This window comes from Ranitomeya variabilis, chromosome 1 (assembly GCF_051348905.1).
Source record: "Ranitomeya variabilis isolate aRanVar5 chromosome 1, aRanVar5.hap1, whole genome shotgun sequence".
In the NCBI taxonomy this organism is placed as follows: Eukaryota; Metazoa; Chordata; class Amphibia; order Anura; family Dendrobatidae; genus Ranitomeya; species Ranitomeya variabilis.
Genome location: NC_135232.1, coordinates 944,920,953 through 944,944,254, shown reverse-complemented (window position 1 = coordinate 944,944,254; position 23,302 = coordinate 944,920,953). Strand labels below are relative to the sequence as shown.

Below are 23,302 nucleotides of genomic sequence, written 5' to 3'. Positions count from 1 at the left end.
TTCACGATAAACCGGCCACAACCAGGTGGTCCCGTCAAGATTTTGGACATAGAAGTGAAAAGAATTATCAGAGGAGTTATACAAGAGTCAAGGACTACCTGTGGAAAGCCACAGAAAGACCTGGAATCAGCAGGTACATTTTTTTCAAAGAAAACTATAAGTCAGGGGTCCCCAACCTGTAGCTCGGGAGCCACATGTGGCTCGCGATCCCATGATGTGTGGCTCGCGGCTGCTTGCCAGCTTGGTGCATTAGCACTAGTTGTAAATAACTATTAAGATTAGATCTCTAAATGGTGACTTTTGTGTGTAGCCCTGTACAGAAGAGCAGATCTGAATGGAGGCGAGATAGGAAACCATGGAGCTTGACATACTGCCTTGATGTGATTTCAGTGGAAAAGCTTTGGTTGTCATTATACCAGTAATGGAGGCTCTCGGTGTCACTACTGTGAGTGGGGAAGGAACTGGTTGTGGCTCGCGACCCTCTCTCAGAAGCTGAATGTGGCTCTCGACCCTCTTTCATAGCTGGATGTGGCTCTCGAGGTCAGAAAGGTTGGGGACCTCTTCTATAAGTAATGCACTCAACCTCCATGGCTTGTATGCACACTCACAATGCAAGACTCCATTGCTGAACAAAAAGCCTGTTCAAGCACATTTAGTTTGCTCAACAACATTTAGCCTGTGAAATACTGGGAAAATATAGTCCGATTAGATGACACCAAACTTAAACTCTTTGAATGCCATAATACTCACCATGTTTGGAGGCGAAATGGCACTGCTTTTCACCCCAAAAGCACCATACCAACAGTGAAGTGTAGAGGTGGGAACATCATGGTGAGGGGCTGTTTTTCAGCATATGGCACTGGCAATCTTAATATAATTGAAGGAAGGATGAATGGACAAATGTACCATGACATACTTGAAAAAAATCTGCTGCCATCTAACCGGATAATTAAGGTGAAACGAGGGTGGACATTTCAGCAAGACAATGATCCCAAACACACAGCAAAAGAAAACTCTTAATTGGTTTCAGAGAAAGAAAATAAAGCTGCTAGAATGGCCCAGCCAATCACCTAACCTGAATCCAATAGAAAATTTATGGAAGGAACTAAAGCTCACAGTTTATAGAAGGAGCCCACTGAACCTTCATGATTTGAAGAATGTTTGTGTGGAAGAATGGACCAAAGTCATATCTGTGCAATGCATGCAACTATTTTCTCAGTACAAGATATGTCTTGAAGCTGTCATCACCGACAAAGGCTTTTGTACGAAATATTAAACTTCAGTACATGTGTTCAATACTTTTTCTCTTTGTCATTTCTCAATATTACACATAACTAACATTATGGACATCTATGGTTTGATCTTTTTGCTTGTGTGGATTGGATGGGTTGTTACCGACATCTGGTAAGAATGTCATGTCAATAGCACCTTTAGAAATATATGTAGAAAATTTGTGCCGTGTTCAATACTTATATCACACACACACACACATATATATATATATATATATACATATATATATATATGTATTAGGCCCGGGAGTGTGGTGTATAGACGTCACCGCTATTCCCCACCACACAGGCACAGTAACAGCTGCGTCGTTATCGCGCATGCGCGGGTAGAGCGCGCAGTTGTGGCTGTTACGAACTGCACCTGCGCAAGTGACATACACGTCACCGCTATTCCCGCGCATGCATAGTAACGACGTGGCTGTTACTGTGCCTGCGTGGGAATAGCGGAGACGTGTATGTCGCTTGTGCAGGCGCAAGTGACACTGCCGCGGTGCCTTATGGGATTCGGGGACAACGGCCGGAAGTCCCAACTGGCGATTATTATATTTGATATATATATATGTGTGTGATTGTATATGTAAAGATAAGAATCAGTGAGTGTAATGAGCAGATTTCTCTGTATGTAAGTACATATATGTATATTATTATACCACACTGGAGTGCCATAATTGATTGTGGCACCTGGAGCCGAAGACTCAATTTTTATCTTTTATGTAATATTTTTTTATAATTTATTGGCATTTGTGACCAAAGAGGTCAAGTAAAACATTTTCCATGTGGAAGGAAATGATTACATCATGTCACATCACGTATAGCAATTAAGGCTGGTTTCACACTTGTGTAGGGCAGAGCTGTGGAGGGCTGTGTACTTCCTCATATTTCCTCCGTTAAGCCCTGCCCACTGCCGCACCTCTTCCATTCAGCTCCACCTACGTCGGCATGCGTCCTGCGTACCTATCTTTAACATTGGGTACGCAGGCCATGCGAATGTATGCTGATGCCTCCGTATGCGTCGTTTTGACGCTGCGCCGAACTGTGTCAAACGCAACATGTTGCATTTTGTTGTGGTCGGCGCAGCGTCAAAATGACGCATGCAGATCCATCCGCATGCATTTACATGGCCTGCATACCCAATGTTAAAGATAGGTACGCAGGACGCATGCCGATGTAGGCGGAGCTGAATGGAAGAGGTGCTGCAGTGGGCGGGCTAAACGGAGGAAATACGAGGAAGTACGCAGCCCTCCGCAGCTCTGCACAACGCAAGTGTGAAACCAGCCTAAGATGTAATTTTTCTTGACCTTTATTATTGTTCCTTCTTGTTTATAATAACGGGTAAGATGTATCAGATACTCAACCCGAATGAAATGTTAATACACGTTGACATGGATAAACGTCTTAAATGCTCCAAGCCAAATCCAACTGGTTGATCAGGTGTAATTGGTTCAGGATTCAGTCTGGGTCCATTGTGTTGATGGACTGCAACTGCTTTAAGATGCTTCATTTATGTCTTTTCTTTCAGCCAGGCATGATTAATCAACTCCTGAGTGCTGCGGACGAGCGGCCATGGCTCTGGGGCTTATACATCCTGACAGCCGCACTCCCTGTGGGTCTTCTGGTTTTGTTTTGCTGGCCCAGAAAGGTTAGCTGCTTTTGTTTCTACCATTTTGATTTATTGATTTAAATTTTACATTTCCTGCTAAATGTTACAGGAAGAATATTGTTGTACACCAGCAATAATGTTAAGTAGTGAGGTCAAAAGATCCTGGAAATAAACCCTTTAATGCACTTTTTTTTTAGAAAATTGAAGAAGAAGAAGATGATGCAGACTTCACAATGAGTGATTTTCTAGAGTCTGATGAAACTGATTTTACTCTCAAGAAAGATATCAAGAAGGGGGATTTAGAAGGCCATGAAGACCACCAGGAAGCACAGCTAGACAAGGGTGTGTATTGCTATAGCTTAAAGGGAATCTGTCAGCAGGTTTTGCTACCTCGTCTGAAAGCAGCCTGATGTAGGCAAAGAGAAGCTGAATCCAATGATGTATCACTGAGTTCTCACACAGTCCGAGCTTTTAGATTTAGCATGAAGCAGAGCTGAGAAAGCTAACCCCGCCCACATCAGGCACTGTATATACAATGTCCATAGACAGTGTCGTACAAGAAGGCACATGTTACTGTATCCCAGCAATGATAAGCTCCTGGTGCTAAAACAGTCATTGTTAGCAAACAAAACCTTGGAGCTTTATAAGAGAGGCATTTCTGAAATCTGCATCGTGCCTAGTGGTCTTGCCTACTTGTCGCCTTGCCCGTCGTTTCCACTACTAGATAGACTTGTTGCACGCCTTTCTGCATGTTGGTAGTTTGTGTGGTGCTTGCATTTCACTCCTGCCGAGTTCCTTCTTCATTTGTTAAAAATATACAGATACAGTTTGGAGGAGCGTGTTTTCATTGTGAAAACTGAGTCCTTAAGGAGGTACCAAAGTGTGTTTCTAAATAAGGTCGAAATCCGCTGTCCAAACTGTGTATTGTAGCCTTATTTGATGACAGAGTAATCTCCAAGGGACTGTGGCCACCAAGATCGCGTGATTTAACACCGTCCGATTTTTTTCAGTAACAAGACACAAACATTACAGGCGCTCTGAGAAAACATACAGCAAGAAATTCAGGCTATGACCCCAGACATCCTGTGGAATACATTGAACCATATGGAATGGCACATGTTCAACACCTTTCTTAAAACATTAGTTTCTCATGAGCCATGGTATGTACAGTCCAAATTTCAGTACGATACATCATGTCTTTTAGAAGTTACGGCAATTTTTCCGGGTAAAGTAGCGAGTGAATCACTACTTGTAAAATACTGTGCACAAACACAGCAGTTCTCTGCTGTGAGACATTTTGAAAAATGTATTTTTTTTGTTGAAATTACTTCTTACTTGCCAGATCCCATCTAGTAACAGAATTTTCTTCTTGACTTTGAATAGGAAGGTCATGTACAAAATTTCACTCGCATCTCACTAACAAAATCATATGTCTTGTATTTTGCAAAAAATTGCAGGATAAATTGATAAATACTGTAGGTAACAATAAAGACACTTTTTTACCAGCTTTTTCTTCTATAAAGAAATCTTAAAATGTTAGCCCTCTCAGTAAGTATCTAGAAAATGGCAGAATTAGCCTGTGAGTTACCATAGTACGTGGGTATAACTTCTACGGTATTCTGAATACCACACTACCATGAAAAGCATGCTTCAATTACCTAGCATTGCAGCAGAATCGCATATGTCTGAACAAAGTGTTTGTAGAAACACATCAAAATTACTGTTATTATTTATGCCCTTTAATTAACTGTACAGAAAGTATGGATCCAATACACCTAATGACATACATAAATTTATGTCTCTTGAACCACTGGCAGCAAGAATCAGAGCAGCAAGAACCCTGACTAGAGTAAGATTTGTGCTGTGGCAGACGCCACTCATCTGGTTCCACCACTCCCCCTCATCAAGATCTGCGAGAAAATCACCAATCTTGATGAATCCGGGGCCTAAATTTTCTCTCAGGGCTCATACCAATCACCGCGAAAAAAAAATGGTTTGATTTCAGTCCAGAAAAGAGCGACGAGTGTCATGTTAGTGTCACAAGATTTTCATGTGAGTACAATCCAATTTTTAACACCTAGTATCCAGTTTACATACGATTTTAACATGACCATAGCAATTCTCTATGTAACTTACACATAGTTTTCCAAGGAAAAATTCTTCAAGATATATATATACACTCACCGGCCACTTTATTAGGTACACCATGCTAGTAACGGGTTGGACCCCCTTTTGCCTTCAGAACTGCCTCAATTCTTCGTGGCATAGATTCAACAAGGTGCTGGAAGCATTCCTCAGAGATTTTGGTCCATATTGACATGATGGCATCACACAGTTGCCGCAGATTTGTCAGCTGCACATCCCAAAGATGCTCCATACAAGGCAGGATGGATCCATGCTTTCATGTTGTTTACGCCAAATTCTGACCCTACCATCCGAATGTCGCAGCAGAAATCGAGACTCATCAGACCAAGCAACGTTTTTCCAATCTTCTACTGTCCAATTTCGATGAGCTTGTACAAATTGTAGCCTCAGTTTCCTGTTCTTAGCTGAAAGGAGTGGTACCCGGTGTGGTCTTCTGCTGCTGTAGCCCATCTGCCTCAAAGTTCGACGCACTGTGCGTTCAGAGATGCTCTTAGGCCTACCTTGGTTGTAACGGGTGGCGATTTGAGTCACTGTTGCCTTTCTATCAGCTCGAACCAGTCTGCCCATTCTCCTCTGACCTCTGGCATCAACAAGGCATTTCCGCCCACAGAACTGCCGCTCACTGGATTTTTTTTCTTTTTCGGACCATTCTCTGTAAACCCTAGAGATGGTTGTGCGTGAAAATCCCAGTAGATCAGCAGTTTCTGAAATACTCAGACCAGCCCTTCTGGCACCAACAACCATGCCACGTTCAATGGCACTCAAATCACCTTTCTTCCCCATACTGATGCTCGGTTTGAACTGCAGGAGATTGTCTTGACCATGTCTACATGCCTAAATGCACTGAGTTGCCGCCATGTGATTGGCTGATTAGAAATTAAGTGTTAACAAGAAGTTGGACAGGTGTACCTAATAAAGTGGCCAGTGAGTGTATATATATATATATATATATATATATATATATATATATATATATATATATATATTTATTTATAGAGAGAGATTAGATAGATATACAAATAAATACAAAAAAAGATATATGTAAATATGTGAGTGAGATATAGTGAGTGAGTGCTTTTTACCCAATAATTAATAACCAGCAAAGGCTAGGCAGACAGCTGCTGGCTGATATTAATAGCCTAGGAAGGGTCCATGGATATTTTCTCCTTCCCAGACTAAAAACATCAGCTCTCAGCTGTCCAAGAAAAGGTGCATCCATAAGATGCGCCAATTCTGTCACTTAGCCTCGCTCTTCCCAGTTGCCCTGGTGTGGTGGCAATTGGGGTTATTGTTGGGGGGTTTGAGGTCACCTTTGTATTGTCAGGTGACATCAAGCCCAGGGGTTAGTAATGGAGAAGTGTCTATAAGATGCCCCCATTACTAACTCCGTAATGATAGTGTATAAAAAACACACACAGAAAAAAGTAATTTAATTGAAATAATGACAGACTGCTTTTATGAATCTACATTTACCAAAAACACGTATACTCACCGCAATGCCCAATCCACTGAAGCCAATGTCTCCTGTAACAGAATTAAAATAATAAACAACCATATTCCTGACCTGCTCTCCGAGAAGATAATAATCCATTTGTCCCACGGCGCATCTACCTCTGCTACATTTAGATGGCAGGCTGATTTGTTGCATGATACGACTATACAGCCTGGCATCCAGTAGAGACACTGAGCTGCATGTGCTTGCTGAGCTCAGTGCCTCTCAGTGAACTCCTTTCACCTCACTGACGTCACGAGTGAACTTTCTCTCGTTTGCGGTGTCGTCAGAAAGATCTTTGGAGTTCACAGCCAATTAATTCAGTTGACTTCACTTACGTCAACGCGAGTGCCGTTAGAACCTTTTCCATGGCGCTCGCGCTGACGTCGGTGAGTTTAACAGAGTTCATTGGCTCTAAACTCCCAGGACCTTTCTGACGGCACCCCGAGCATGTGAACTTTCTCACACTCGCGGTGATGTCAGTAAGATGAAAGGAGCTCACTGCAAGGTTCTGAGCAAGCAAGTGCAGCTCAGTGTCTCTGCTGGATGGCAGGCTGTATAGTCGCATCATGCAACAATGCAGTATGCCATCTAGATGTAGCAAAGCCTGAAGTGTTGCGGCAATCGACCAGGGCAAGTGAAAAGAGCAAGGCTAAGTGTCATCTTATGTAGAGCTGTTGTTTTTAGTCTGGGATGGGGACAATATCAATGGCCCCTTCCTAGGCTATTAATATCAGCCTGCAGCTGTCTGCCTAGCCTTTGCTGGTTATTAATTATAGGGGGACCCTAAGTCATTTATTTGGGGAGTCCCCCATTTTAATAACCAGGAAAGGGTAAGTATACAGCTGTGAGCTGATTTTAGTAGCCTGGGAAGCTCCATGGGTATTACCTCCTTTCCAGGCTATAAACTTCTGCCCCCAGCTATCTGCTTTCTCTCTGCTGGTTAATAAAATGTTGGGGGATCCCACACCATTTTTTTTCAGAAAATAATTTAGTAAGTAAAAAAATATATGCACAGTAAGCTGCACACGCAATGTACTAATTATACTGTATATGTCACTGACATCTTTATATCTATCTGTTTTATGTGTATATACTGTATATCTATTCTATTTTGTTGGGTCACTCTGTGATTTTACTGTATGCGGCAGATGAATTGCCGCATTTTCAAAGTACATGGGGGCATAAAAATCGGACTGCACTCACATGGTCCAAGTGCCGTGCGTTTTTTTTTATCACAGCTATTCACTTGCATTGGCAAGTCTCATCCGAAATACTAGGACAATCGCAACATGCTGCAATTTTTTTTTCTCATCCCGATCTGAGCTGAGAAAAAAATCGCAGATGAACAGGGACTCATAGATTAACATTGGTCAGAGTGCAATCCGATTTTTTTTTTTTATTGGATTGCACTCATCCGTTTTCCTCACTGATGAGTATGAGCCCTTAAACATGGTTCAGGCAGCATAAACCTAATGACAGATGACCTTTATTCTTCCTGGTCTCCCCCTTTCAGCTTTTCCAGTTATATACATGTTATAAGATTTGAATAGGTTTCTACTTTAAAAATGCATCAAAGATATTCTTTTGTGTGCTGCTTCTTGTTCGAGACCATTTTTGTCGCCTGATCATATATTAATGTTGACATATTTAAAGGGAGGTGTGTGAGGTTCAAGCTACACTCCACACAATCTGCTTAAAGGGTTAACATATACCAAGATGACTGTTCTCATTTGTTACATTATTACACAGATATACTATTTTTCGTTATATATCTGTTGTTAGACTTTGTTACTGTCGCATCTTCTGATACAACTGTTCAAACTTAGTTATTCGGGTTGTACCTATTTTCTTTTGTTTTATGATAAATTACTATTTTTGTGTATCTAGGTGATGACGTTGAGAAGACAGAAAATGAGGAGGAAGATGAGGAATTCAGTCAAGAAGATGAAGATGGTGGAGAAATAGTATATCAGTCTTCTGATGATGAGGTAAATGTGTCTCTGCTGGTTAAAAGAAACTGCACCAAAAACTGACATGAAGGTCTTTATCTGTGTATGTGTCCTAACAGCCTTGTTGTTTTTAAAGAAGCACTCCTCCCATCAAAATTTTATCCCCTTAATATATTGCAATCATCATATTATGTAGCACTGTGAACTTACAATTGATCATTTTGCCCTTCTACCCAGTTAGGCCGGTTTCACATTAGCGTTTTGAGGAGCTGCGGAGGGCTACGGACTTCCACCGTGAAGCCCCGCCCTCGGCCACACCACCGCCGCTAGCTCCGCCTACTTCTGCATGCGGCCTGCGTACCTATCTTTAACATCAGGTACGCAGGTCATGCGGCTGTATGTGGATGCTTCCGCATGCGTCGTTTTGACGATGCGGTGACCAGTGTAGGATGCAGCTGGTAGCAATTTATTTTTTTCGCCGCATCGTCAAAACGACGCATGCGGAAGCATCCGCATACAGCCGCACGACCTGCGTACCTAATGTTAAAGATAGGTGCGCAGGCTGCATGCAGAAGTAGGCAGAGCTAGCGGCGGAGGTGCGGCCGAGGGCGGGGCTTCACGGAGGAAGTCTGCAGCCCTCCGCAGCTCCTCAAAACGCTAGTGTGAAACTAGCCTTAATTCTTCTCTTTTCCATTAGGTCTATGACATCATGTGATTAAAAACAGACTAGCTAAATCCTTTTTAGTTGTATAAAGGAAGAGAAGGTAATTTTTTCCTGTATGAGTCAAAAATCACTGCAAAAGTCCCTGGCAGGGAGCAGCGGTGGAGCAGCAGGGTCAGGAGATGAAGAGGGTAATGTTAAATGCAGGGGCAAGAGACGTTCTGTTTCTATATAGAGCAGAGAAAAGAGAATTAGCTGGGTAGACAGGCAAAATGAGCAATTGTAAGTACACAGTGCTGTACAATATGACTGCAATATATTAAAGGGAACCTGTCACCCCCAAAATCGAAGATGAGCTGAGCCCACCGGCATCAGGGGCTTATCTACAGCATTCTGTAATGCTGTAGATAAGCCCCCGATGTAACCTGAAAGATGAGAAAAAGAGGTTAGAGTATACTCACCTGGGCGGTCCCGCTGCGGTCCGGTCCGATGGGCGTCGCGGTCCGGCCCGGGGCCTCCCATCTTCTTACAATGACGTCTTCTTTTTGTCTTCATGCTCTGGCGCAGGCGTACTTTGTCTGCCCTGTTGAGGGCAGAGCAAAGTACTGCAGTGTGCAGGTGCCGAGAAAGGTCAGAGAGGCCCGGCGCCTGCGCACTGCAGTACTTTCCTCTGCCCTCAACAGGGTACACAAAGTAGGCCTGCGCCGGAGCAGCAGCATGAAGACAAAAAGAGGACGTCATCCTATGAAGATGGGAGGCCCTGGACTGGACCGCGACGCCCATCGGATCGGACCGCCCGCCCAGGTGAGTATAATCTAACCTCTTTTTCTCATCTTTCAGGATACATCGGGGGCTTATCTACAGCATTACAGAATGCTGTAGATAAGCCCCTGATGCCGGTGGGCTTAGCTCATTTTCCATTTTGGGGGTGAGAGGTTCCCTTTAAGAGGATAAAAACTTTGATGGGAGGAGAAGAGCTTCTTTAACATTCATTTTTGACAGATGTTAAGTGTTTGTAACGCACATGTATTGTACAGCTATAATATTTATTACTTATATAGCGCCAGCATACTCCACAGCAATGTACAATTCAGAGGGATCATTTACAAACAAAATGAGATATTGTCAAGGTGGATGAACCTCTCATCAAGTCAGTATATGCGTATGTATTAATAGAAAGTGCATTAACATGTAAAGGGTGAAGGAAATAGTGCCGAGGGGGGTAGCATGTTCTGAAGAATGATGTAGAAGGGGGAAGGAAAAAGAAAGTGGTTGACTGGTGAATGTGGTTGGCTTGCCTAAAAAGTAGATTTTCTCCTTCACCTCATTGGGGGACACAGGACCATGGGTGTATGCAGCTGCCACTAGGAGGCTTACACTAAGTGAATATAAAAAAAATAACTCCTCAGTGACAGTGACAAAGCAGTAGGAGATCAAAACCATCAAATACGGGTACACATGTCAAACCAAACGAACAAACATAGCCATCAGGCCAACAGGGTGGGTACTGTGTTCCCAATGAGTGGCTAGGAGAAAAGGATTTTACGTTTACATAAAAACCCTGTTTCTCCTTCGCCTCATTGGGGGACAGACTGGACCATGTGTGCAGACTGGACCAAGTCGCAGCCTTGCAAACCTGTTCCACAGTCGCCTGGTGCCGAATGGCCCAAGAAGCACCCATCGACCGAGTGGAGTGTGCCTTAATTCCCACTGGGATAGGCTTGCCCCTGACACGGCAAGACTCTTAAATAACCCACCGTACTCACCTGGCTATTGTAGACGGCTAGTCCCTTCCTGTGACCCTCAGGAAGCACGAACAACGTGTCCGTCTGATGGAAAAGCGCCGTCCGTGAGACGTACCTAGAGCTCTCACTAGATTCAGAGTGTGAAGAGCCCTTTCAACCCGGTGTACTGGTGCCGGGCAAAATGAGGGCAGGCCAATGTCCTCATTAAGGTGTAAGAAGGACGGGGACGGCCTGAGAACCATGTTGTCCTGCTGCAAAATTAGAAAATAAGCTCAACAGGACAGGGCGGCCAGCTCCAAAACCTGCCTGATTGACGTCACTGCGACAAGGAAGGCGACCTTCCATGAAAGGTGGGTTAGCGAAATGTCCCACAGTGGTTCTAAAGGAGTCTCCTGTAGAACACCCAGGACCAAGTTAAGGTCCCAGGCATCCAAAGGTATTCTATAGGGAGGTTCCATGTGGGAGACCCCCTGAATGAAAGTCCTCACCTGCGGCTTGATAATAATAATAATAATAATAATTTTATTTATATAGCACCAACATATTCCGCAGCGCTTTACAAATTATAGAGGGGACTTGTACAGGCAATAGACATTACAGCATAACAGAAATCACAGTTCAAAATAGATACTGTACCAAGAGGAATGAGGGCCCTGCTCGCAAGCTAACAAACTATGAGGAAAAGGGGAGACACGAGAGGTGGATGGTAACAATTGCTTTAGTTATTCGGACCAGCCATAGTGTAAGGCTCGGGTGTTCATGTAAAGCTGCATGAACCAGTTCACTGCCTAAGTATGTTGCAGTACAGACACAGAGGGCTATTAACTGTATAAAATGTATTAGAACATGATGCGAGGAACCTGATTATGGTTTAAGTGTTTTTTTGTTTGTTTTTTTTGAATGGGCCACACAGGGATAGTTAGGTTAATGCATTGAGGTGGTAGGCCAATCTGAACAAATGAGTTTTTAGGGCACGCTTAAAACTGTGGGGATTAATCGTATTAACCTGGGTAGTGCATTCCAAAGAATCAGCGCAGCACGTGTAAAGTCTTGGAGACGGGAGTGGGAGGTTCTGATTATTGAGGATGCTAACCTGAGGTCATTAGCGGAGCGGAGGGCACGGGTAGGGTGGTAGACTAAGACCAGAGAGGAGATGTAGGGTGGTGCTGAGCCATGGACAGCTTTGTGGATAAGGGTAGTAGTTTTGTACTGGATTCTGGAGTGGATGGGTAGCCAGTGTAATGACTGGCACAAGGTAGAGGCATCGGTGGCGGCTTGGAAGCGATCCTGCTCTGAAACAAAACAGATAAAGAAGAAATCTGGCTTTTGAGGAAGCTAAGCTCTAGACCTGAGTCTTGACCGGACTGAAGAAATTCCAATATGGTGGGGATGGAGAAGACAAGAGGAGGATGACCGCGGTCTCTGCACCATGCGAAAAAATTTTTCCAGGTGCGGTGATAGATTCGCACCAAGACAGGCTTCCGAGCGCTAATCATGGTGGAAAACTACCTCTTTGGAGAATCCAGCTTGAATTAGGACCCAGGATTCAACAGCCATGTCGCTAAACAAGGCCCCTGAGATCTGGTGGCAAATCGGGCCCTGGGAGAGGAAGTCCGGACGATCCGGTAGTCGCCAGGGGATGGTGACAAGTTGCACCAACTCTGCGTACCACGCCCGGTGTGGCCACTCCGGAGCGACCAGGATCACTGGGCCCCCCTCCGCCTTGATCTTCCTGATGACCCTCAGTACTAACAGAAGTGGGGGAAACACGTACGGATTAAACTGGCGCCACGGTAGAACCAGTGCATCTGCCCCAATGGCTTCTGGATCCCGGGAACGAGCCATGAACTCAGACACCTTGGCGTTTAATCTTGAGGCCATGAGATTCACATCCGGAGTCCCCCAGTGAGGACAAATCTGTTAGAAGACCTCCGGATGAAGTGACCACTCTCCCGAGGCGAGATCTTGATGGCTGAGGAAGTCTGCCGTCTAGTTTTCTATACCCAGGATGTGAACTGCCGAGATGACTGAGTGGTTTCTCTCGGCCCAGCGGAGGATGTGGTTCTGCCTCGCGCATTGCCACCCTGCTGCGGGTGCCCCCTTGATAGTTGATGTCACAGCCGTGGCGTTGTCCAATTGAACTCAGATGGGGCAGCCCGCCAGGAGATGATGGAACTGCCACAGAGACAATCAGATCGCCCGAATCTCCAGGACGTTGATTGGAAATCATGCCTTCCAATCAACGTCCTGGAGATTCGGGCGATCTGATTGTCTCTGTGGCAGTTCCATCATCTCCTGGCGGGTCGCCCCATCCGAGTTCAATTGGACAACGCCACGGCTGTGACATATCAACTATCAAGGGGGCACCCGCAGCAGGGTGGCAATGCGGTGACCAACGCCCCTAGGTTGAGGTGACCAACGCCCCTAGGCAGTGTGGTGACAGAAGACAGCTCCCCAGCCAAGGAGGCTGGCGTCGGTAGTGACCACTAGCCAATGAACCGGGAGAAAGGATTTCCCCTGGATGAGAGAGGACCGCAACGTTCACCACCTGAGCGCCTACTTGACTCACAGGGATAACTCAGGCTGCCAGAAGTACATGCTGCAGAGGACGGAGGTGTAGCAGGGTGAAGGGAACAGCTTCCATCACTGCTACCATCTTGCCCGGGACCTCCATGACGAAACCAGAGTAGACGACCACCTACTCTGCTGGTGTCAATCGGACAATGCCACGAGTCATTTAGAAAGAGAATCTATGGGATCTGGATCCCTTAGATCTGAACTGCTTAGGTTGGCTCTTCCACAACTGGTTGGTCTTATACGAAACCTGGGGATCTCTGTCCCCATGAGGGAAGCGCCCCGATCCAGAAGAGCTGGCTGTAGTCAACCAACCGGGATTGCTGCGAAAGGACCAGAAACGTGACTGTTGCGGGCAGCGAAAGGGTTGCTTAACTTTCTGCTGGGGGAAGAATTTACTCTTCGCTCCTGTGGCATCAAATATAAGCTGATCCAGCTTCTCTCCGAACAAACGACCGCTCTATTAAGACAGAGAGGTTAGGGACTTTTTGGACGCAGAGTCCGCTTGCCATTCCCTGAGCCACAGTGCCTGCCTAATAGAGATAGCGTTTGAGGCTGCAAGCGCAGCGCAGTTAGCCCCGTCCAGAGAAACTTGTACCAAATAGTCCCCGGCCAAAGAGATCTGATTGGCCAGATCCGCTGCCTCCGGGAGATCACTACCCTGTATGGTCCTGCTCTGAGTATCTGCCCAGGAGACCATTGCTTTGGCTACCCATTTTGCGGCAAAAGAGGGAGAGTGCTGAGCGCGAGGCTTCAAAAACCAAACGGGCAAGGTTCTCTATCAGACGGTCCGTGGGATCTTTAATAGAGGATCCGTCTGGTAAGGATAGGAGAGTTTTGGGGGCCAGATAAGATACAGGTGAATAAACCGGAGGGGATTCCGCCCATTGCTTTCACAGATCAGATGAGAAAGGGTATCTCGCTTTAAGAGGCTTCTGACCTGAGAAGCGTTTGTCCGGCCGCTCTTTATGCCGCCGAACTATTTCCTGAAACTCACGGTAATTGGCAAACACCCTATGAGGCCTGTTTCACACGTCAGTGGCTCCGGTACGTGTGGTGAGTTTCCTCACGTACCGGAGACACTGACACACGTAGACACATTAAAATCAATGTGTCTCTGCAGATGTCAGCGATTTTTCGCGGACCGTGTGTCCGTGTGCAAAACACAGAGACATGTCCACATTTCTCCGGCAGCACGGTCCGCAAAGCGTCCCGCACACGTCCACACGGAGAACAGTGTGCACTTTCCTCCGTGTGCACGTACCGCCGCAGGGGAAACAGCGATAGAGTTAAGCGCTGTCCCCTGCTTTTGGTGCTGAAGCCGGCATTCATTCCTTCTCCCCAGCAGCGTTCGCTGGAGAGAATGAAAAATCAAGGTTTTTTAAATTTTTTTTTGTTAAAAATAAAGTTCAGGGTCACCTCCCGCCTCCCACCCCGTTCGCCCGCCCGTTTGCATTAAAATACTCACCCAGCTCCCGCTATGCCTCCTCTCAGCGCCGGCAGCTTGTCCTGTATGAGCGGTCACGTGGTACCGCTCATTACAGGGATGAATATGCGGCTCCACCTCCCATAGGGGAGGCGGGAGGTGACCCCAAACTTTATTTTTAACAAAAAAAAATTAAAAAAACCTTGATTTTTCATTCCTTCTCTCCAGCGAACGCTGCTGGGGAGAAGGAATGAATGCCGGCTTCAGCACCAAAAGCAGGGGACAGCGCTTAACTCTAGCGCTGTCTCCTGCATGGTCCGTGTGGTCCTCAGTCAGCACACGGGCGACACACGGCTGCCGCACGTGCCACACTGATGTGCCACGTGAGCACACAGACATGGATAACTCCGGTACCGGAATTATCTGGATGTGTGAGACTGGCCTGAGGATGTTTGGTCATTTTGAAGGACATCGTGTGATCCAGGGTGGAGGTAGAGGCCTCATCAACCTTCAAAGTCTGGTTGACGGCCTGTATGAGACTATCCACCGTCGCCTGATAATTATAATCTGGCGAGTCGAGGGGCCTGTCAGACTCTACTCAGTGTACTGGTCGCTGCGAACCCCTGGTGAGGGAGAGAGAGAGAAACAGAGCTCTTGAATGCCAAGGTGCAAGAGGGCCCGGGGGACATGCTATGGGTCCGTTTTCTAGATGCCTGTGTATCTTTTGACTGAGAATGGCCCCTGCAGGCCGACGGTTCCCATGTGGTTGAGGAACCCTCTAAGGCCGGCGTCACACTTACCGTATAAAAAAATCGGTCCGATTGTGACGGCCAAAAATCGCACAAATGTTCCCGAACAGTGATCCGTATGTCATCTGTGTGCTATGCGAGGATGTAATTTCCTCGTATCTAGTATCAGTGTGACATCTGTATGGCATCAGTATGCAATGCGATTTTAACATGAGCTTTTACATACAGCAGTTCTCTCTATGTAAAAGCTCATGTTAAAATCAAAATTGCATATGGATGCCATACGGATGTCACACTGATGGTCCGTGTGGTGTGCGAGTTTTTCTCGCACCCATAGACTTGCATTGGCGAGTCTCAGCCGAGATACGCTGACAATCGCAGCATGCTGCGATTTCACTCGGATCCTGAATACGGCCGAGAAAAAAACGGATAATAGGAGCTGCCCCATAGATTAACATTGGGCCGAGTGCTATGCAATTTTTTTATCGCATTGCACTCGGCCTTATTACGCTGTAGTGTGACTCCGGCCTAAGACAGGCAGGAACTTCTGGGTTGCGGCCTATCATAATGCGGAATGCACCCGGGGGAGAAAAAACGCCATGGGGAAAGCGCACGTGCTACAGGAGCCCTCCTGCCGAGCCCAACCCAGGCACTTACCCACAGTGATCCAGAGGCCCGTTGTGAAGAAGCACAGAGCTCAAACTGCTCTGCCTGCAGGTCAGGTGCTGCAACGTGGACGGAGCAGGAACCCTCCATCCACCATCCCTTTGTTAGGGATTTGGAGAGGGAACGTCCGCCTCCTTCCATGACTGCTGTTCTATCAGTGGTGATGCAGTGGGGGGCCGCCATCAGTGCCTCTGTACATCCTAGGGGTTAACAACCCCTGGATGGGTCAGGGCTATTGGTACGGCAGTAGAAAGCCTGGCTGCAGAAGGGGTACATGGAGGCGGGGAGAGCGGTGCCCTGAAGGGACATGTCGCCCCTAGAATAGAGCTAAGGCATGCCTATGATCGATGCAGTAGGGGGTACGTGGAAGTGACACTCCACGTTCCTGCCTGTTGTTGGTTGGCGGAGATCAGAACCCTGAAGGGATCCCTCACCACTGTATCGACTGTAAAAAAAAATAAAAAAGTAAAAAGTACAATAAAAAATAAAATAAAAAATTGTGGTCTGAAGACCAGACCCATGTGCCTCCTATGGACACTAAGTATGGACTGGTTCGGCTGGAGCCAGTGGTAGGTGTATACTGCAGAGGAGTTAATTTTTTTATATTCACTTAGTGTCAGCCTCCTAGTGCGAGCGCAGCATCATTGACCAGTGGTGACATCATTACTGGCATTTTCCCATGGCCCTGAGGTCATCGCAGTTCAGCCTGGACTCAATGATGTCACCGCTTGTCAATGATGCTGTGCTCGCAGCAGCTCTTTCACCAGTGGTTCTCAGCCTGGACGGTCACATCTTGGCACCGTCCAGGTTGAAAACTATTCAGCCCCCAGACATGGATTACAGCGTAGAACAGAATGATGGACAGGTATGGCATATTGTTGTTTTTTATTTTACTTTTATTACAGAAGACCGAGGGCTTCGGTGGAATTAGGCGAGGTCATAAGTATAGTTTAATTGAGATTAATAAAGGAGTCTGTGTCATTTTTTAAATTAAAGGACTTTATTCTGGCTGTGTCTTTATTTACATATAACTATAGGATTACAGTAGTAATGGAGAGGTGTCTTATAGCCAATACAAAGGAGACATCAACACCACAAATATGAACCCCACTTGCCAACGCTACAGGGCAAGTGGGAAGAGCAGGGCAAAGCGCCAGAATTGGTGCATCTTGGCTGCTGTTTTTAGGCTGGGGGGGCCTATATCAATGGCCCCTTACCAGCCTGAGAATTCCAGCCCCCACCTGTGAGCTTTAGCAAGGCTGGTTGCCAAAAATGTGGGAGACACCATGCCGTTTTTTTAAATTATTTATTTAAATAATTAAAAAACAGCGTGGGGACCCCTATATTCTTGATAACCAACCTTGCTGAAGTTAACAGCTGACGGTTGAAGCCCCCAGCTGTGAGTTTTGCCTGGTTGGTTCAAGAAAATAAGGGGAACCTACACTGGGTTTTTCATTCATTTATTTAGTTGTATCACAGGTGGCGGGTGAGAAAGACCCGATCATCCGCTCCTACTGTCACTGGTGTCGGATGATGGGAGAAAGAGTCCCAAAATCCCCCACCTTCTGTCATCATTCTGACTTTAATATAACTCTCATCATTCTCCTCTGCTCGCGCCGATCGCCGGCAGAGTAGGTGAGAATGATGACATTTTCAGCACCTGCCACCGGGGAACAGCGCTTACTGTAGCGCTTCTTCCCCGATGCCGATGCATGTCACACGGAAGACATCAATTTGTGCACGTGTGCAGGACGTCTTGCCGCCCGTGCCTACTGTAAAAAACGGACATGTCTACGTGTGGGGCACACAGACACACGGTTTGTGGAAATACACTGACATGTGCACAGACCCATTCATTTGAATGGGTCTACGTGTGTCAGGGTCTCCGGTACGTGTGAAAACTGTCACCACATGTACTGGACATACCGGCTTTACTGTATGATGGGGCTGTTAATTTATGCAGAAGGGAGGGTACAGAATGGTAGCAAAACATAAGTAGCTTATATTGATTTTCCATACAGACAAAACATGTCATATAGTGTCTAATTTTAGATAATGATAATTCAAGGCTATGTTAAAACGAGATTGTACTGTGTTAAAAAGTAATACCATAGCTTAACCAGACTACTCTTTAAGCTCTCAGGCAATTTAGGGTTAAATAAAAATGAAATCATGGGAAATTGTTCCGATATTAATGGAAATTTTTTCGTGCAGGTTTTCCAAATTTTCATAGTAAAAGTTATTGGCCCTAACATGAGAGGAGAGAGGGAAAAAGGGGATAGAGAACTGAATTAAGTTCTGCTGCAATAGTGTGTGCAATGTATAGGACACACGTACATGGAGCCAGGGCTGGACTGACCATCTGGCAAATGCCAGAAGGGCCTGTATGGTCGTGGGCCGCTTTGTCTGCTATGTTGTTACCAGAATCAGTGTTCTCAAGACACCCATACTGTTAAAAGTTTTGACAGAGCACAAAGTCAGTGACTCCGTCACTTACCCCAGCAGGCCACGGGTATCATTAGAAATATTGGTCTTGTAGTAAATCTTGCTTTCCTCCATCCAGGGCGCTTGGGGATGGGGACAGCACACAGTCATGGCCAAAAGTATTCACACCCCTGCAATTCTGTCAGATAATACTCAGTTTCTTCCTGAAAATGATTGCAAACACAAATTCTTTGGTATTATTATCTTCATTTAATTTGTCTTAAATGAAAAAAGACAAAAGAGAAAGAAGCAAAAAGCAAAACATTGATCATTTCACACAAAACTCCAAAAATGGACTAGACAAAAGTATTGGCACCCTCAGCCTAATACTTGGTTGCACAACCTTTAGCCAAAATAACTGCGACCAACCGCTTCCGGTAACCATCAATGAGTTTCTTACAATGCTCTGCTGGAATTTTAGCCCATTCTTCTTTGGCAAACTGCTCCAGGTCCCTGATATTTGAAGGGTGCCTTCTCCAAACTGCCATTTTTAGATCTCTCCACAGGTGTTCTATGGGATTCAGGTCTGGACTCATTGCTGGCCACCTTAGAAGTCTCCAGTGCTTTCTCTCAAACCATTTTCTAGTGCTTTTTGAAGTGTGTTTTGAGTCATTGTCCTGCTGGAAGACCCATGACCTCTGAGGGAGACCCAGCTTTCTCACACTGGGCCCTGCATTATGCTGCAAAATTTGTTGGTTGTTTTCAGACTTCATAATGCCATGCACACACACGGTCAAGCAGTCCAGTGCCAGAGGCAGCAAAGAAACCCCAAAACATCAGGGAACCTCCGCCATGTTTGACTGTAGGGACCGTGTTCTTTTCTTTGAATGCCTCTTTTTTTCTCCTGTAAACTCTATGTTGATGCCTTTGCCCAAAATGCTCTACTTTTGTCTCATCTGACCAGAGAACATTCTTCCAAAAGGTTTTAGGCTTTTTCAGGTAAGTTTTGGCAAACTCCAGCCTGGCTTTTTTATGTCTCGGGGTAAGAAGTGGGGTCTTCCTGGGTTTCCTACCATACAGTCCCTTTTCATTCAGACGCTGACGGATAGTAAGGGTTGACACTGTTGTACCCTCGGACTGCAGGGCAGCTTGAACTTGTTTGGATGTTAGTTGAGGTTCTTTATCCAACATCCGCACAATCTTGTGTTGAAATCTCTTGTCAATTTTTCTTTTCCGTCCACATCTAGGGAGGTTAGCCACAGTGCCATGGGCTTTAAACTTCTTGATGACACTGCGCACGGTAGACACAGGAACATTCATGTCTTTGGAGATGGACTTGTAGCCTTGAGATTGCTCATGCTTCCTCACAATTTGGTTTCTCAAGTCCTCAGACAGTTCTTTGGTCTTCTTTCTTTTCTCCATGCTCAATGTGGTACACACAAGGACACAGGACAGAGGTTGAGTCAACTTTAATCCATGTCAACTGGCTGCAAGTGTGATTTAGGCTACGTTCACATTAGCGTTAAGCTAATGTGCGTCGGATTTGCGTCGGCGACGCAGCGGCGACGCATGCGTCATGCGCCCCCTATACTTAACATGGGGGACGCATGCGTTTTTTTTTGTTGCGTTGTGCCACACATGCGTCTTTTTTGCCGCAAGCGTCGGACCAAGAAAACGCAACAAGTTGCATTTTTCTTGCGTCCGATTTTCGGCAAAAACCGACGCATGCGTCGCAAAACGCAGCGTTTTTGCATGCGTTTTGCCGCGTTTTTGCGTGCGTTGTGCGTTGCGTCGCCGACGCAGCGGCGCACAACGCTAGTGTGAACGTAGCCTAAGTTATTGCCAACACCTGTTAGGTGCCACAGGTAAGTTACAGGTGGTGTTAATTACACAAACTATAGAAGCATCACATGATTTTTCGAACAGTGCCAATACTTTTGTCCACCCACTTTTTATGTTTGATGTGGAATTATATCCAATTTGGCTTTAGGACAATTCTTTTTGTGTTTTTTTCATTCAAGACAAATTAAATGAAGATAATAATACCAAAGAATTTGTGTTTGCAATCATTTTCAGGAAGAAACTGAGCATTATCTGACAGAATTGCAGGGGTGTGAATACTTTTGGCCATGACTGTACGCCTGTGTGATTTTAAATGCCAGGGCTGAATTTCAGTCCCAGTCCTTACCTGCATGGAGCAGAGGCTGACCGTCTCTGGATTGTAAGGCCATGTTCACACGTTCAGTATTTTTACCTCAGTATTTGTAAGCCAAAACCAGGAGTGGGTGATAAATACAGAAGTGGTGACCTGTTTCTATTATACTTTTCCTCTGGTTGCTCCACTCCTGATTTTGGCTCCCAAATACTGTGGTAAAATACTGACCAAATACTTAAGCAGGTGAAAAGTATTTGACTGAGGCCACCACGTTACCAAGCTGAAAAACTTCTATTGTTTCTCAACAGATGAAAGAGGCAGACGAAGGCGCAGATGGTGGCGATAACTTGAAGAAGTCCCTCCGTAAAAGACGAGTACGGAAAGATTAACAATTCCAGCACATTTATGGGACTGTTCTAGAGAGCTGGCTTGCCAACCAGTTTGTATCAGCCTGCTGATTGATATGGAATCATATTTAAACTCTTGGAGCAAGACTTTGTCAAATCTAAACATTTCCCATTCATTTTAATTTTTTATTTAAGCGTTGATTTTCTTTGAGATGTTGGATGCATCCAGGTTTTACATTATTAGGCTGAGCATATCTCAATTCCTTATACTCATATCTTATTAATTCCAAAACAGATGTAGACAATGGCAACTAGGGGTCACCAGCAGCTCCATGTGTCCCTTAATTTCTCTTTTTTGTTACACTCGCATCTCATTAGATCTGTCGCACAGATTTTGCTCCACACTGGACTTTAGTAACATAAGAGCCCATGGGGTGATGCCAAGCTCGTTAAGTTGCTCCACATCTAGAGCCAATTTATGGCAACAGAAACACTTCAGTTAGCAATTGATTGAAGAGCTCATTATAGCAATCTTTTCCGGATGAAACATTTCTCAGGATGTTAAAGAAGTTACAATAACAGGCTGTTGACGTTGATAACTATAAAGCACAGCTGGATCATCAAAATAATAGAATATATATGCATAGTTTTGGGTCCAACATCAAATACAGTTTCTGCTGCCCCAGAAATATATTTGGGGTTAAAATCATTTTACCCTTTAGACATTTGTTAAGCTGAATTATTACCTGAGTATTTTTTGCAATTCTGCTTCCTAACAATTGGTTAATAGGGAGCCTGCTATAGCTGTCAGATTGGTACAGTGTAGTTTTACATGTTGATGCTAAAGATATTCTACTTTATATCTAATGAACCTGATGTACATTTTATCCCTAAACTTTTATAGCTGAGTGTTGAACAAAAGTTGTCAAAGTTTAATAAAATAACAAATTTCCATTGTTACTTCAAATAAATATTTCATATATTTGATGGGTTATTTTCCGATTTAGTTAGCTTTATCGTGTAATCGTTAATTCTTAATCACCTCTCTTGATGCATTGCACCGTCATAATAATTACATGACACAATTAGTAAATTTTGCTCATAGCAACATTTATGTAGGGAATTGGTGCCTAGCTTGCAGCAGTCTTGGCATAAGAACGACATAAGGGAAGAATAGCAACTATGAATATGACGGACGCCCCTTCTAAGTATTATATAGACATTTATTGAAAGGCTGCTTTGTATTACTACACTTTCAAGTGGTCATGATAGTAAATGCAGAATGGACCTGTGCAAATTTGTGCAGGGCATTGCAGTAGCTTAGATATATCCATGGTTACGACCACTAACAACTACCTGTCACTTTATAACTGGTCGTAACCATGGATATGGTTAAGCTAATGCATTACTCTGCACATGGTGTAAGTGACATAGAAAATCAGAAGAACTACACTACATTTCTAATTGGAGGTCTTTGCTACGATTACACCTACTACATTTTGGGATAAGATCTTGGAGATGGGAATACCCCTGCCAGCCTCATTTGTATATGAATTAAAACAGCAATTTTTCAGTTGAAAAGATTGCATCAGGAAAGGTGCGGATGAGATTATCTTTCAGAGACCAACATGACCATATAAAGTGTTTGGGGTTTGGATCGTACTGACAGATTCCCTTAAAGTCTTTTTTTGTCATTGCCTACACTTTATATTGGGTGTCAACATGATGACAGAGTGTACAAACACGGTCTAGAGCCTTTTTCCACTAAAAGATACAGACATATTGGTTACTGTACAAATGCCTAAAAAGGTAGACACTGAATTTGTAAATAAGCAGTTAGGAAATGTGGAAACTAATGAAGTCTCACAGTGGAAGAGTGATCTTGCAGTAATACTAGTGCTGTAATTAACACGTGAACTACAGTGGTATGGACGGAACCTATCAGCAGGATTGTGCTTCGTAACTGTGGCGTCCCTGAGGCCCAGTCGCCACAGAGGTACTGCACCTCGGTCAGAGGTGTGGTGCTCTGCTCTCAGGTAAGGAGGGGGCATGATCCAGAACCCATACACTTACA

At 44.9% G+C, this 23,302-nt stretch overlaps 1 protein-coding gene across 2 annotated transcripts in view; it reads left to right on the top strand.

Moving 5' to 3' along the window:
• The window catches only part of CLGN (calmegin), a 165,673-nt gene extending 143,461 nt beyond the window's left edge, over nucleotides 1–22,212 (top strand). For both annotated transcript variants that reach the window (XM_077279222.1, XM_077279216.1), the window contains exons 12-15: nucleotides 2,812–2,931; nucleotides 3,090–3,234; nucleotides 8,420–8,520; nucleotides 21,190–22,212. In XM_077279222.1, the coding sequence (XP_077135337.1) occupies nucleotides 2,812–2,931; nucleotides 3,090–3,234; nucleotides 8,420–8,520; nucleotides 21,190–21,270 (447 nt within the window). In that variant the 3' untranslated portion in view covers nucleotides 21,271–22,212. The remainder of the gene's footprint in view (nucleotides 1–2,811; nucleotides 2,932–3,089; nucleotides 3,235–8,419; nucleotides 8,521–21,189) is intronic.
• The last annotated feature ends 1,090 nt before the right edge of the window (nucleotides 22,213–23,302 follow it).